Genomic DNA, 17,172 nt, shown 5'->3' on the forward strand with positions numbered 1-17,172 from the left:
TCACTGAAACATTCTGCCAAATTAAAGGATACGTTTTGGCGGTCTAATCCACCCACAGTGAGAGGGCGGCTGCTGGGAACTATGTTCCCCAGTGTGCTGGGGTCATTGGCATGGGAGGAAGAGGGGCTCCAGCTCCCACCACCACCATTTTCCCAATCCAAACAGCTCTCAAAGGCATTATTTGCCCCTGTGGGGTGCACTTGCCATTTAACATGTGATACACATCTAATGTGTGCAGTCTTGCTTTGTGAGGCTGCCTGAATGTCTTTGTCTCTAAAAACATACACTGTTGGGAAGGGATGTGAGCAAGTGGAAGCATGACTTAAGGTAGAGGAAATCTTAGGGTGGAAGAATAAACTTTGCATAGTGGAGTAATTAGGATACAGGCCACTATAGCTGGCCGTTATGTGCTAAAATGAATCTTTATATGTTTGGAATTGTAAATTGTAAAGTTGAATTGATAAGTTTCAGCATGAACCGATGCATGTTTGCTTACCAGTAAGTCCCATTTTTCCCCCAGTGGTGCTTATGTTAGATAAGTGTACACACATGAACACATGAAGCTGCCTTATACTGAATCAGACTCTTGGTCCATCAAAGTCAGTACTATCTACTCAGACTTGGCAGAGGCTCTCCAGGGTCTCAGGCAGAGGTCTTTCACATCACCTACCTGCCTAGTCCCTTTAACTGACGATGCTGGGGATTGATCCTGGGACCTTCTGCATGCCAAGCAGATGCTCTAACACTGAGCCACAGCCCCACCCCACAATACTGAAGCTTCTATGCTTTAACTTTTAAGAAGAATTTTAGTGATGGTTTTGTTTTAAATACCTGAAAGTTGTTATTTTTAAACTTGCATTTGGAGAATGGGGGGGGTGGGGGCTGTATTAGTTTCTGCCGTCCTAAGCAGACTGCCACATCCACTGATATGCATGGATCAGTATTAATTGCAGTCAGGAATTTAATGAACACACCCACTGAAAACATCCTGCCTCAGCGGTTGCCAACGAAAGATCATGTTTCATTATGTCTCTGATTTTATATTCTAAAACTCTCTGTTGGATTGCCTATTTATTGTAAATGTGCTAGAGAAAGAAAGAGCGATAAGATGTACCTTACACACTGCCAGAAAAATAGTTTCCTCTTAAAAGGCAAGAAATGCATGCTGGGAAACAATCAGAATCAACCTAGGCTTGGCTACAGTTGGATGGGAACTGACAAGGCAAAAGTGGGAGGAAGACAGGCAAATTTCCTTAGCTGTCATTACGTAGCCTCACAGCTCATAGTGTCAAAATGGCTGAGTCATGAATAGGGTTGCCAACTTCCAGGTGGTGGCTGGAGATCTCCCACTATTACCACTGATCTCCTGGCAATATAAATCAGTTCCCCTGGAGAAAATGGCCAGTTTGGCAATTGGACTCTTTGGCATTGAAGTCCCTCCCCTCTCTAAACTCCACCCTCCTCGGACTCCTCCCCCAAAATCTCCAGGTATTTCCCAACCTGGAGCTGGAAAATTTAGTCATAGAGCTGTGATGACTTAAAGAAAATTTAATTATCCAAGCAGAAGAAATTAGCATTATTGTCTAAATTAAGGTTTGTATTTTATTTATTACATTTGCATCCTCCCCCCCACCAAGAAACATAGGTTGGTTGCTGTTCATAGGTGTTATCCTAGCTTATCCTCACAACAACCCTGTAAGGTAGGTTAGGCTGAGTGATAAGACACTTGAGCAGGTTTCCCTGAAACAATTCAAACACATTGGCTTACCAATTATTTGAAAAGATTTAAGAATAATGTTGTTAATATTAATAATATTAGCAAACAAGAATAAAGCACTTAACTGAAAATAAGAATTAAGCAATCTGAATGAAGACAAATCATTTGTTCAGTCTTATAGTTATTCATAGGTCTGCTGGCTAGATAAGCTGAAACATAGGCAAACTTGTAACATTCCCTGCCATGTCTGGGTAAAGGTATTTTGTTTGCTTTAGCTATTAAGCATGGTGGTAATATAGTAGAGATGGGACCCAAAAAAGGAACCTAAGACAGTGATCATATGGGGCACTTTACATTTCTCACCCCAACCTCATATTGTTGGCAGATTCAGTACCATTTTATATAGATTTTATCTAGCAAAAAAACTGCTACAAAGAGATAATAACCACATTTTCCCTGTTTCTCTATCTTCTGTTATTCTGCTGCTGCTGTTCTCTGATCTTTCTCCGTTCCTCTCTTTCTCAGATTTTGAACAGCCATTTATCAATAAACCAGAAACTCTTCTTATCTACAAGAAGGAGAATATCTGCGTCCCATGCCTGGTATCCATTCCAGACCTTAACATCACTTTGCTGTCGGTAAGTAACCTCTTGTGGGATGACTCAGGACTCTGCTTTGTTTCAATCTTACCAGTTTAAGGAGGAAAAGAGAACACATCCTAGGGAATGGGAAACAAAACGGGGCAAAAAGAGAACCTGATAAAGCTGTTATCCATGAAAATCCTAAGTGATATTTCCCAGTGCACCATTTTTTCTTCATTTTGGTCTGGACTGCAGTTTTTGGACTACCTGTGGGTTATTCTGAATTCTTTGTGGTCTTTCTGGAGGGATATTTTACTATTATTCAGAATTTTCAGGGCAAGGTGAAACTTCTGGAGAGGAAAGAAGCTTTTCTGTGCCAGGGAAACACTGCACACGTATTCCGCTCTCTTTGGATTCTGTGTTTGGCATATCAAATGCAATTTATATAATTATCATTACCATAACACTGTCCATGTCTGGAAGTTGCACTACCTTTCTGCAGGCTGTGAGGGCCATTTCACACATGTGCATCAGAAGTTTAAAATACAATTGTAAATTAATTTTCCTGTTTGGCCATCATTCAGTTAAAAGCACAATGCAATTGCCAGAAAGCAGATGTGTTGAAAAGTGTTCATACTTTTAAAAACATATACACCTATAGCGGAAGAGAGGACAACATGGGCTAAATTACAAGTGGTCATTATTCCAAAGCAAACTTAAGTGTGCCACCAAGGTTATACCAAACGGGGAGCTGCAACTACTCATGGCTCCATGATGAGAGCCATCATGCATAATGCACATGTTTGGGGAAAGTATGCTTGTGTAATGTTTTAAAGTATGGACTAATAACATGTTAGGTCAGAACCCAAAAATGTAAAGTGCTCCTTGCTACACTGCCGTTGATTTCAATGAGTTTAAATTGCAGAAGCTGTATAGGATTATGCTAATCTCTTAAAGGGCTCAACAGATGTTAAAACTACTCAAATTCTTCAACGAGTCATTGGGCACTGTGCAAAAAGCCTGTGTGCTGACACATTTGCTGCTGAATCTGTCCATCTTGGCAACAGCAAAGGCAAATATTAGTCTTGGAAGTCCCAGACCAACATTACAGCTTATATGTTCCACATCTGAAAAAAGTGGTGACCTGCACACAGTTTAACGGCTCCACTTTCTTACGTTATACTCCTAGTCATGTCGTTCCACCCCCCACCCGCAACCCATGTTCAACTTCCTACTCAGGAACTGGTACACTGTTCCTCAGCATTTCTCTGCATAGTGTGCCCTACCCTACCCTAGTTTCTTTTCCTCCCATCTCCCCCTCACATGGATGCCAGTTCAGTATCAGAATATTCACATGAGAAAAGCTTAATCTGAAAACACTTTTGGATTTATGTAAGGAGTCATCTATGGATGTCACCACAGAAAAAAACATACCTGTGGTAGCCGCTGACATAATGTTTCTGATGGGTATTTTGTTATTATTACTTTTTGCTTCTCAGGTGAAAAACATGTACATTGGAACAGTTTGAAAGATATTATTGATAGCTACTCTAGATTAAGGGACACGAATAAAATCTGTCTTGTGCACCATGATATGGATAAACATATTATCTATGTGGTAATTTTGTTTGAACTGGCAGCCTACAACATTCAACATAAATGTTTACAGTTGTTTGTCATGTCATACTATGGAAACCATCTAATATTCTAATAGTGAAGTCGGCCAAATGTTTGGAATACTCAACTCCAGTGACTGGAGCTGTGAATGAGCAAAACTCTTTCTACAAAACTGAAAAGGATTCTAAGTTTGCAGAAAAATGTTAAATAAAAAAAAATACATTGGAGGGTTTAAAAAACACCCAAAAATGATAAAAGGAGCGCCTGAGCTTTAAGCAATGGATTCCCTCAGTGGCTATTGCTAGGCAACCACAGCATTCCAGGCTTCAGTTGGTGTGAGTACAAGGTGGGGGACCTTTGAGAGAGGACTCATTGGGACCAGGCCTGGTTAGGTGTTGCCAGCTCCAGGTTGAAAAAATCCTGGAGATTGCCAACCTGCAGGTGAGGGCTAGAGATCACACATAATTACACCTGATCTCCAGATGACTCATATCAGTTCGCCTGGAGAAAATTGCTGCTTGGGAGGGTGGAGTCCATGGCATTATACCCTGCTGAGGTTGCTTCCCTCCTCAAACTTCACCCTTTCAAGGTTCCACCCCGAAATATCCAGGAATTTCTCAACCTGGAGCTGGCAACCCTAAGGGGAACTGATCTCTGTAGTTAGGAGATCCCTTGTGATTCTGGGAGAGGCACTGCCACCAATGCTGCTGTGGGGAGGGGGAGGAATCAGGTGGGCGACTGGTAGTGCTGCCACTACTGCTGCTGCTGCTGTGGAAGGGGGAGAGGAAGCAGGTGAGAGGCTGGGAACTTGATGGGAACTGAAAGAGAGTGATGGGTGGGGAGGAGAAAGAGAGAAAAAGTGATAGGTATGAAGGAGAGATAGAGTAAGAAAAGGGATAGCAGGAGGGAGAAAGTGTTAGAGACTGAGAGAAGTAGGGGGAGAGGGAAGAAATAGAGGTGAGGGATGGGATAGCAACTCCCACAAGTTTCTTGCAGGTCCCCACTTGTTTGATATAATTATCACTCTTGGTTTTGCCTATGCTTAACTTTCCTGTGGCCCCGTTGTTGTTGCCCAACTTTGAATATCTAGAGCTTGTCTATCTCTGTGTTACTGGGTGTATAGAGTTTCATGTGATTGCCTTTGGTTAGTACAAATAATCATGGCTGGTTGACTTTGGAGCTGACCATCCTTGAAAGTAATAGAGGATGAAGCTGTAATATTACAACTGTGCATTTCTTAAAAGATTTTTTTTTAAAGTCTCTCTTTTTCTAGACAACCTCTGTCATCTACCCAGATGGGAAGAGCATTATCTGGGACAATAAAAGAGGCATATTGGTTCCGACCTTACTGATCAAGGATTCCCTATATGTTCAGTGTGAAACTTTCATTGACGGGAGATCCTTCAAATCCAGTTTCTTCCTTGTTCACATTGCAGGTGAGTTTCTTTTTCATCATCAGCATCATACTGTATCTGGTCTTCAGTGTTCACACATGAAGCTGCCTTATACTGCGTCGGACTCTTGGTCTATCAATCTCAGCATTGCCTCTCTGACTGGCAGTGGCTGTCCAGGGTCTTGTGGAGATCTTTCACATCATCTATTACCTGACCTGTTTAACTGGCTATGCTGGTACAAAACTTTCTGCTTGAACCTGGGACCTTCTGCATGCAAGGCAGATAGTTGCCCTTACACTGAGCCACAGCCTCTCACCAAAGCAATTTGCATACATTATATACACCTCTTGAAATAGGGAAAGCCCATGGGTCAGCATTATATAACCTGGTGTTTTCTTTCCCTGATAAGATCTCAGTTATCTATAAGGTAGCATCTTGTGTGTGTGTAATTTATACTTGCAAGAAAAAATGGTCCATAGTGTGGATTGTCAAGGTTATGTACATTCTGATTAATTAGAGCTAATTTCCAATTTTGGTTATAAATTAAAATGTTTCGGCTTTTTGTTTTCTGTTAGCTTGCTTATTTTAAAGGCTATCACCAGTATAATTTCATGGGTAAGTTCAGATTAAATATTTGAACCAGCAGTAAACTCTTTGTTCTCTTAGCTGCTATAACATCAGGGCAGAGTTGCTTACTCTGAAACTGTGCCCACGTAGTAGAAAAACATTATCACACATGACACGAGGTTTATATCAGTGCTTGTTTTAATTGCCTTATAATGTGAATGTAAAGCCTGCTTTGGCCAGAGCACTGTTTGTGTTACAAATGCTTCTTCTTTACGTGCTCATAATTTAGTAAGCACATTTGCCATGGACTGAGTGCTTCACCATTTCTCATAAATGCTAACCATGGCCTGTTGATTTAGGCTGTTAACACTGGATTGGATCCTGACTAAATAGGCATTTTCCACCATTCCCCTGCTGCTGTTCCCCTTCATGTCAAGGTCCTCTATTCCCTCCCCCCCCTTTCTGGTACAGCATTTAATGGAGCTCAGTGGGCTATAGTGGGAGAGGGGAGACAGGAAAGTTTCATTCTGCCCCAGAAAATTGAATTTAGATCCAACCCATTCCACTGGAACATTGTGTGTGTGTGTGTGTGTGTGTGTGTGTGTGTAAAGTGCCATCAAGTCGTAGCCGACTTATGGCGACCCCTTATAGGGTTTTCATGGCAAGAGACTAACAGAGGTGTTTTGCCAGTGCCTTCCTCTGCATAGCAACCTTGGTGGTCTCCCATCCAAATACTAACCAGGGCTGACCCTGCTTAGCTTCCAAGATCTGACGAGATTGGTCTGTACCATGCTGCCTTCCCTCCTCCACTGGAACATTACAGAGTAATAATTGCAGTAGTTCCCAGTGAGGCCAGAATTCAGCTGAAGTTCTTCCAGTCTTCTTTTTCTTTCTTTATAGTGGGTTGAATCCTATGATATTGTTCTTGAATCCTATGATATTGTTCTCTCCAGCAGCTGCGGAGGCGTTCCTCCATTGTTGTGCTCACTTCCTCTGCTGCTAGCACATCCATGCGTGCAAGATCAGTGTTTTTCAAAGAGCCCCTACGGAGGCGGAAATGGATCCAACCCCAACCGTCTTTAACAATGCGGTTGACTTCAGTGGATTTAGAAGAGCATAACTCTGTTTAGAATTACATTGCAATTGTATTGTGCTGTTCAACAAATAAAAATAGGCAAGTTTATTTCAGAACACCTTACAGTCTTAAAACAAAAGACTGGATAAAAGGAGGAAGAGTGAAGGAGTAAATAGAAAAGAATGAAAATGTGAAAAGTTCAGTGATGCACGTAGAATAAAGATACTAAGTACAATTGTAATGTAATATAATAATAGAATAAGGAGGGAAAAGGACCCCCGTGGCACAGAGTGGTAAGCTGCAGTACTGCAGTCCAAGCTCTGCTCACGACCTGAGTTTGATCCCAACGGGAGTCGGTTTCAGGTAGCTGGCTCAAGGTTGACTCAGCCTTCCATCCTTCCGAGGTCAGTGAAATGAGGACCCAGCTTGCTGGGGGTAAAGGGAAGATGACTGGGGAAGGCACTGGCAAACCACCCCATAAACAAAGTCTGCCTAGTAAACGTCGGGATGTGACATCACCCCATGGGTCAGGAATGACCCAGTGCTTGCACAGGGGACCTTTACCTTTTTAAGGAGGGAAAGCTGGGAGGTGCTTTCTAAAGGTGATGTAAGATTTTTTTCATGTGAAGAAAGAAAGCAAAAGCATGGACAAATAGTGGTAATAGCTTTGTTTTCATTCTGCCCTTTCTCTAAGGAACACAGGACAAGGTACATGATTCTTCTCTAATCCATTTTGCCCTCGCAAAAACCCTGTGGCCATTTATGCTTGGTGATTAGCCACGCCATACCCACGGGCCTTGTTCGCAAATAATTTTTACTTATTCATGATTTTTCTGCCCTTCAGCAGTTGCTTCGCGTCCACTTCACCCTTGCCTCGCATTTCTTGGAACCTGTGTTACTGCGATTTTAATATTTGCCTCAAAGCGAAGGCAAAATCATTAATAGTCCTTACCTCGGTGTATTCTCTTTCCCGCCTCTCCCGCCCCCATTCTCGTCCCTCCTCCCACTCTTCCTCCTGCCCACCTCCCTCCAACTCCCCCTCTTTCACCCACCATCCACCATTGTTTTTTAGTTTCCCTGTTGCATTGTAGCCCACAGCCGATAATCGATTTAGATCTTTTCTTTTTAATTGTTTTTGTTTAAAAATATTGAAATAGCGATAAAACGATTTTAAAAATAACCAAAGGAATTAGTCTCATTCCTGATGTATTTGCAAAGCTGCAAAAATAGGGTGGGGTTTTGTTGTTGTTGTTTTGGTGGTTGGAAATGAGTGCTTGGACTGCCTATGGAAAGAGTTAATTAACTATCCCTGCTCTGCCTTCATTCCTTGAGGATGCTTTCACCTCCCACCGCATGCTACAGTTAAAAAAAACAGGGGGGGGAGTTACAAGTCAATCGGCACCAACAAGCCGATGCATTTTGTGTCTGCCTGCCTGCCCTTGCAATACACCCCTCTTGTGTGTTGCTCTTCTTCAGTGCTCTGCTCATTAAGTGGTAAGCTATTCAGTGGGCTCAGGGCAGCCATGGGAGGATTGCCACCCCCTTCGTAGAGTGCGGCTCGGTATTAGCTGGTTGGGGGTGGACCTCACCCTGATCAATTCAGTATTTTAATTTTAAATGCCCACCCCCATAGTGGGGTTCAGCCCATGCTGGTGATGTGGTCCCCCCCCAAAAAAAGCCCCAAGAAAAACCAGCCAATGAAACACCAGGGTTTCTGGAGGGGAGGGACACCACAGATCTGCATTTTGCCTGTCATTTTGCCAAGTGACTTCTTCATAGCAGGAAAGTATTCCAGAAAAAAATTAAGTACTGTGGGGCTAAACCCCCCATCAATATGGATTTGAAAACTCGTATTATAAAACCATCTCTGGGTTAAACCATCTCTGTCCTTTTTCACTGACAATATACACCTATACATGTTTATACAGAAACAAGCCCCACTGAGTCCAGACCTGTGCACACTTACTTTGGAGTAATTCCCATTGACTTCAGTGGGGTTTACTCCAAAGTAAAGATGGATAAAAATGCACTACTTACTTTATGCACGCTTAGTTTGGAGTAATTCCTATTGGGCGTTACTCCAAAGTAAAGGTAGATAAAAATGCACTACGTATCTCATATAAGCACAATTTTTCTGCCAATGGATAATTTTCACTTAGGTAGAGGTCTTTGCTTTATAGTGCATGCATAGTGTGTGAGCCAATGGGTGTCCCTAGCCAGTTCCACATAGTGACATCCTAAACCAGTATACTCAGAGTCTTACTCGTGTCAACTCAGTGGAGCTTACTCCCAGGAAACGGTTCTTAGATTCACACTGAGACTGACTTAAAAAGCCACACTGATTTATTATGTGAACTATTTTTTAGGGTCCCAGACATTTCCCAATTTTTTCCCAGGACTAAAAAACTGAATAGATTTTCCTTGAATAATACTTTTGTCTTATTCCTTTCTACACCAGGAAATGAACTTTATGACATTCAGATGTTTCCAGGGAAGGCCATGGAGCTGCTAGTTGGAGAAAAGCTAGTTCTGAACTGCACAGTATGGGCTGAGTTTAATTCTGGAGTAGATTTCCAGTGGGGCTACCCTGCAAAACAGGTATGAAACAAAATGTGTCTCATTCCACAAGTGTTGTGTTCCAGGTTCACAGGACAGTTTGTGTAAATTCTTTTCCTTGAGGGCACAGGGGAAAGTCTGAAAATCATGCATACTCAACAAATCTAGTGCACATTTAACATTCCCTGAAATTCCATCCTCATTCTCTACTGCCTTCTCTTTCCCCTGGAGCAAAAAGAAAAATGAAATATGCTTTCCTAAATAGATGTTAATCCAATCCATTCTTCATAGGCCCCTGCAGTATCTTTTGATATGCAGATGAAGATCTGAAACTAGAAAGTGACTTGCCCCAGGTTTTAGAATTACCTCTTAAAAACACTCTACCCCTGTGTTGCATGACATGTGGCCTAGTACAGCTGCGCTGAGTGGTGCCTGGCTGGATACCCCCAGCTGATATCTCTCCCAAACCTCTCACTGCATTTCCTGTGGAGGGAGGGAGTTCTCACTACATCCCTGCTGCAGGGCTTCAGAGAAGGACTGGGGGGACAAAATTCCTGGGGCCCAATTCAGCTGGAGGGTCCCTGAAGCCAGTGTCATGCTTCATTCTTGGAATGCATTCTTATTTATTTTGCTTCTAATACAGTTCTACACTGCAGCCATTAGGGTTACAGGGAAAGCAAAGCACAGTAAACTAAGCAGCTCTGCTTTCTGCTTACAATGCCTTTCTGTGAGGCCTACTACAAGAAGGCAAACACTTTCATATCCTGTTAAACCCATCAACCAAGCCAGCAGTAGAGCAAGGCAAGACCAGCCAGCACAGCTCATGGCTGCTACATTCATTGACAGGCTGCAGCTTCCTAAGAAGATTGTGGTTTCCAGCAGTCTGTTTCCCTCTTTGCTTCCATCCAGTTCCATAGTTTTGTCTGCTCAACCAGATCTTTCCTGTTAGTGTGTTGAAGAAAATAAAACAACCTTCTCTCTTCTTAATTTCTCTTCCTCTTTTCCACACTTTTCCTTCATTTTGCTCTCTTCCTTTCATTGTATGCTGTCATTTTTCTCTCCCCCCATTCTAATTCCCCCCTATATTTGTCAGTCTTCGTCTCATCTCTGGTTGGCAACTCAGAATGTACTTAATAGTAGTGCAGCAACAGGCCCTTGTTAATATTATGAACAGAAGCCAAGGAAGGAAGTTAATATTTCCTCATGATCTACCAAAGTAATAAAAGAATGCTTCCCCCCCCCCCTCTACTTTACATGTACGGTAGTGGAATGTTACTGTGTCTTAGTGAGTGATTACACATGTGGCTCAAAAGTGAGAATTCCTTCTCCGCCGCCCTTAATTAGATTTAATTACATTTTAAACACTGATCAGACAGTGGGTTGTTGTTATATTGGTAGGATATCTAATATCCCTTTGTAAATGCTACTTTGCTTCTGTAGACGTCAAGCTTCATGTTATATGGCAAATGACATAAACTTTTTAGAAAATATATCAGCACAATCCATCCCAATGATCCCAGTACTTCTTATCCAGCACCACTACATCATCAGTTTGCCCCTGCTTTTGGGCCCTCGGTGGCTCTCGGCAGCCCTGCCCTGCTGGAACATGGTAAAATGTTTCACAGGGAAGAGGAATCAAAACACTGGCTCTCACCTGTGACTTGGCATTCTGATCTCTTCCCCATCTCCAAGAAGCAGTGTTCTGACCATGCCCTCCCCCATTTTCACTGAATTCGAGGGATATGGCAAGAATTTGGGGGGGTGTAGAATGCCACCTCTCGACAGCATTCTGACCTCCCACGCACACACACAATAACAGTATGGACATTTCCCCCTTGGTCTTGCATTTGCACAGCATGGGATGCAACAGTGAAATGTCTTGCACTTGCAGAATCAAATGCAAAATGAAATCTCCATTGCATCCCAGGGACTTGCAAACACAAGCATCTGGGATGCAACAGAAACATTTCCCATGGAGGAATAAGAGTGCCACTTCTCAGTCTAGAGAGCAGGTGAGAGGCAGCTTTCTGACCACCATGAGCCAGAAGATTTACAGGGGCCGGGAAGCCCATTAGCTCCAGTTAAGATCCGTTATGGCCCACCTAACTGTTTAAGTTCTGCACCCCTGCTCTACCCACACTGTTGTGGTAACTGGACAGGACAGAGTTATTCCTTGAAAAGTTACCCATCAACACAGTTATCCTTAAAGATGGGAGTAGAGACATAAAACCTAGGAGTGCTGTGTTGTGAATAGTGGGGAATGGTCACCCACTTCTGTCTACTTCCCAAACATTAAAATGTCTTACACATCAAATACATACCGTTACCCAAAGAAGAGAAAAAATATTACTAGCATGCCTAAATATATCTATCTGGAGGGAAGAAGAAGAGTTGGTTTTTATACCCCGATTTTCTCTACCTTTAAGGAGTCTCAAAGCGGTTTACAATCACCTTCCCTTCCTCTCCCCACAACAGACCCACTGAGATTAGGTAGGACATAGAGACTTCTAAGAGAACTGTGACTAGCCTAAGGTCACCCAGCAGGCTCCATGCGGAGGAGTGGGGAAACAAACCTGGTTCACCACATTAGAATCAACCACTCTTAACCATTACACCATGCTGGTATAAGAACATACTATGACAGGTCAGACCAGTGGTTAATTTGCTCCAATGTCCTGTTTCCAACAGTGTCCAGTCAGATGCTACAGGGAAGCTTCCAAGCACAACCCATAGTCAATATCCCAGGCCTCACCTGCTGACTGTTACCCACCATCTAACCATTAGAAGCATTCTGCCTCTGAACCTGGAGGCCCCAGTTGGCTATCATGGTTAGTAGCCAACAGTATCTGAATTCTCCATAAATCTGCCAACTCCCTTTTAAATCCACCTAAGCCAGTGGTCAGCATCACATTTCATGGCAGGGAGTTCCAAAAGTCAACTATCCATTGCATGAAGTGGTATTTTCTTTTGCCTGTCTTAAATCTATTGCCAGTCGGTTTCATAGGCTCACCCGGAGTTCTAAGGAAGGAGGGGAAAAAAACATTTCTTTCTATCTACTTTCTTTACACCTTGCATAATTTTGTACACCTCTTGGCAGGGGGCAGGAGGACCTGGGAAAAAACCATACCAGTATGGGTATTTGGGAAAAGTCAGGAATCCTGAAAATATTCAGGTCCAATATACCTGAATCCAAATTTTCCTGAATTTTGTGTGTGTGTACATCCCTAGTTAAGATACTCAGTCTATATTTTCCTGGGTCCCCCCCAGATCCCTTTTTTAAAACAATCGGTATGACAATGGCTGTTTTCCAGTCTCCTGGCACAGAGCCCAGTGTTAATAGCAAATTACATATTTTCATTAGAAAAGCAGCAATTTCATTTGTGTTAAGAATTCTTGGGGTATACCGTCTGGACCCAGTGGTTTATTAATATTCAATATAACACTTTAAAAGCATAACAAAATATGGCAGAAACATTCATCACTGAAGTTGAAACATGAAACGTCCTCTATGCCATGTATGCCTCCTGCTCTAGTTATATGGTTTTCTTTATATCTCTATTATACTCCCCACACTACCCCAGTGCACACCCTCCTGCCTTGCTCTTAGATATCAATTTAAGTATGACATATGCTCAGCTTAATACGAAATTCATTTGAAGAAATATTATTGAAGAATTATGAGAAAAGTAGCTGAAAACAGCCAAAGGCAGACATTTTTATTGGAAAATAAATTATTACCTTTCCCCCTCTATTTAATATTTAATAAAAATGGCTGGTAAAACAGCCATCAGTAGTGCCCTGCAGCTAAAATACTGTTTAAACACAAAAAGGACTTGAGATTTAAATACACTGAATTGATTTTGTATTATTTTTGGTAGTAATGTTCAGTTCAGGCCTTGAATGATTCCTTAGTGGTACATTTTTTGAGAAGATTCCTCAAAAATGGGGGAAAGAACAGATTAAAAAAAAAAAAGTTACCCTGGTGACTCTCAGGGGCCAAATGACTTGTGCTATGAAGCCTGGGCTCTATTGATTTTCAGGGGTGCCCTAAGCTGTATACCAGTTTATTTCCATTTATTCCACCATGCAAAAAATGGTTTAATGTTCCTGCATAAAATATTCCAACACATAGAAAATTAGCATCTGAGGAGAAAGAGTTCTAGACCATCTCCTTCATGACATGCTCATTTTCTGTTTGGAGAATTTGTTTGTACGGAGGAACATTGAGTCATTTATGCAGGGGAAATTTGCATTTGGTTTGCTGCTCAGTTTTCTGCTCCGAATTCTCAAACATCATATGCATGAGGGTTTCCCCACCCCACTTCCAGGAGTACCTTGTGATTAATTAGGCATCCCCAGTGAATCACGGAGCTTCTGAGTCCCTTCCCTGAAAACGCAGCCTTGTTGCACTTTACTTGGCAGGGGTGGGTCAGCTCTTAACAGAGTTGCCAGGTCCCTCTTCACCACCAGCGGGAGGTTTTTGGGGTGGAGCCTGAGGAGGGCGGGGTTCGGGAAGGGACTTCAATGCCATAGAGTCCAATTGCCAAAGCGGCCATTTTCTCCAGGTGAACTGATCTCTATCGGATGGAGATCAGTTGTAATAGCAGGAGATCTCCAGCTAGTACCTGGAGGTTGGCAGCCCTAGCTCTTAAAGGGGCTGTGTGCGCTTTTGCTGGGTATTCCTCCCCACCTTTCTTCAACAGCTCCCTACAGGGAGCTGCCTTCCAACTTTTGCAGCCTCTCTTCAGTGTCTTCCTGCACATTTCATGAATCTTTAACTCCCTCTTTTGTGCTTTGCTTTGAGGGAAGGGGTTGGATGGGAAGGACAGACACATGGGAGGGAGAAGCCAAAATGGGTGTGGGGAGAGAAACCCGAAGTTAAAAGCTGTGCATGGAATTGGGGGGAATTTGCGTTGCTCTTGCCTCGAAGCAGTATTTAAATTTGCTCTGAAATAGGATCCTGGTACTGCGGGGGAAGAACAAGGCCAGTGCGAAGTTAAGTCTGAAAGTCAGTAAAATCATGAATAATGCAAAGGAAGCCTCGAAGCAGTCCAGCAGGGACTGCGAACTAAATACCCATGCATAAATGGCCATTGAGTCATGGGAGCCTACACTTGTAGTCTGAACAGATATATCACAAATGAAGGAGTACCATCTCAGTGAGAATTAGGCCTTGGACTACTCTTTCATCTTTTAAACAGAAAGATGGAATGGTTCAGTTTGGAGAAGAACTTCCTGCAGGTTTTATCTATTTATTGACTCTCTTCTGTTACTTTTTCTGGCAGATGAACCGGGAAGTCACAGAACTGCCTGAGAGGCGCTCCCAGCAGACACATACTGAGCTCTCCAGCATCCTGATCATTCAAAATGTGAGCCAGCAGGATGTGGGGGAATATACGTGCATGGCTAGCAATGGGGAGCAGATCTTCAAGGAGAGCATAGATGTCATCGTACATGGTAAAAACCACAAACTCAGGCTGAGAAAACCTTTCAGATGTTTTAGAGTATTTACACAGCAGAAAACTGCTCTAAAGCCAGATTTCCTCCTCATGAAACAACAGTCAGATGAGAAGAGGTATGTTTAATGAAAGGAGAATCCATGGACAGACAAGGTAGTTAAAACTCCATAGGGTTGCCAGCTGCCTGGAGAAAAAAATGTCTTGTCCCTTTAGTAGATACTTAATGGAATGTTATTGATAAGGTGATGTTATTTATCTCCATGTCATGAACATTTCAGCTAACCGTTTCCACACATTAAGCCTTTATTAAAAGGGGCAGGACATTTTTCTTCAGGCCTGTTGGCAACCCTAAGCTAGCATCCTTTTTTCTCTACTGCCCCCATATGAGGGTGATAGCGTTATTAACAGCCACACCACACTCTCAGTAGATATAATCTGTAAAGTAGGGGTTCAGTCCCCTTGTCCCTGCCAGAGAAAGCCAAGTGGGTGCTTTTGAGAGTGGGCTACCTTTCTCCTCAATTAAGGCATGCCATGAAGTAACAATGTATTGCTGGGACCACCAGCAATGGCGAAATCTGTGAATGCTGCTTCCCAATATGAAAAAGAAAACTTTTTTTTTGCAAAATTTAACCCTTTGATGATTATGATAATATCTTGGTAAGGGTAAAAACCTGCTGGAGACCTTGTCATGTGATCAAATCACAAACAACGAGTAAAGTGAAATCGCAAGTCATGAATCTGTGAATGGTGAGGATCTCCTGTATACTCCTCTCCATAGGAGATGTAGTGGGAACACCCTTTCACCAAGCTGTCCAAGTATTTATACTTACTAAATGACAGGTTAATTGACTATGAAAACAGTCGCTTGTCCTGCTGTTGCCTATGTCCTTCTACAGGAGGTATGTAGTAAAGGCCTACCACTATCACCACTAGCAAACTTTTATGATAAAAGAAGTGGTAAGGACTCAGTTAAAATATTAGTCCAATGAAAAATAATTTTCAGTCTGAGGTGCACTAGCATTGCCAAAGGATAGCAAAGACATGTCTTCATTGTATGAATAGGATGGCCAACAGGCCTAGAGAAAAATGTTCTGTCCCTTTAATAAGGATGTCATTTACCTCCATGCCATGAAAGCTTCAGCTGCACATTTCCATACATTAAGCCTCTGTTAAAGAGATCTGTTGGCAACCTTGAGTATGAAATGTGGATTGGTATAATAGTTGCCTAATGTTCTTGTGTCTGTGTTGATTTATGTGTGTGACATTCAAAGGGTGTCAGTATGTACATTTATTGGCTTAAAATTGACTCTTTTGTTATGTATTTGGGTTAATGATACCTTTGCTGTTGCCTCAGAAAGCTTCTTTAACAGCTTCATTCTGCTTCCCCTCCCCCTTATCTGACTGGTTCTTTACAGAGAAACCTTTCATCAATGTGGAGTGGAAGAAGGGCCCAGTAATAGAAGCCACAGCAGGAGATGAAGTTGTGAAGCTGCCAGTGAAAGTGGTTGCATACCCCCAGCCTGAGTTCCAGTGGTAATACCTTCCTCTTAGCCACAGGCTTAGCAGGCTTTGGGCTGTCATTTGTAGATAGGAGAATGGGGTGGGGGGTGGCTATTGTTATTAAGAAGGGTCTTGCTGAAATCAATTTTGAGAGGAGGGACATTGCCCTGCTACAGTATGAGGAATTGGCTTTGGAGCCCTTTTTCAAAACAAGAGCTATTTCTGATGGCTGCTGTGATCCCTAAATTCACCTCATTCGCTTTCTCCTTATGCTGTGGAGAAATTAGCTACGCTTTTCACCAGGGACATTAAAAAATTCTTCCTCAGCTTTTTGACCAGATTTCTGGCAGACATTAGAGGCGGAGAGAAAACAAATCTCTCTCATCATTAGTTCTTTTGGCAAACACACTCTCGCATTCACAACACCCACCCAACATGCAAGTGCTGTCTCATATTCCCTGTGGTTGTAAAACACCTGTTACTCTTTCAGCAGGCTGAGGCCTTTCTGATTAAGGGACCATCATGAAACGTGTTAGGGAGAGTAACGTGTTCTCGTCTGGACTTGTACCTATACACAGGACAGAGGGGTGATAATATTAAATAAATAGCTGTGGTCCTGTGGAAGTCTTGAGTGTGTTGCTGATCTCTCATTCTGATCAGCTGGCTGCAATAAATCTGGAAAGAAAGGAAAGTAGCTGCCATGAGC

General features: G+C 42.6%; 1 protein-coding gene across 4 annotated transcripts in view; it reads left to right on the forward strand.

The window, feature by feature from the left end:
• The window catches only part of FLT4 (fms related receptor tyrosine kinase 4), a 93,026-nt gene that overhangs the window by 38,263 nt on the left and 37,591 nt on the right, over positions 1-17,172 (forward strand). For all 4 annotated transcript variants that reach the window (XM_056851632.1, XM_056851648.1, XM_056851656.1 and 1 more), the window contains exons 4-8: positions 2,243-2,355; positions 5,189-5,351; positions 9,410-9,549; positions 14,793-14,964; positions 16,382-16,499. In XM_056851632.1, the coding sequence (XP_056707610.1) occupies positions 2,243-2,355; positions 5,189-5,351; positions 9,410-9,549; positions 14,793-14,964; positions 16,382-16,499 (706 nt within the window). The remainder of the gene's footprint in view (positions 1-2,242; positions 2,356-5,188; positions 5,352-9,409; positions 9,550-14,792; positions 14,965-16,381; positions 16,500-17,172) is intronic.

This window comes from Euleptes europaea, chromosome 1 (assembly GCF_029931775.1).
Source record: "Euleptes europaea isolate rEulEur1 chromosome 1, rEulEur1.hap1, whole genome shotgun sequence".
Taxonomy (NCBI): domain Eukaryota; kingdom Metazoa; phylum Chordata; class Lepidosauria; order Squamata; family Sphaerodactylidae; genus Euleptes; species Euleptes europaea.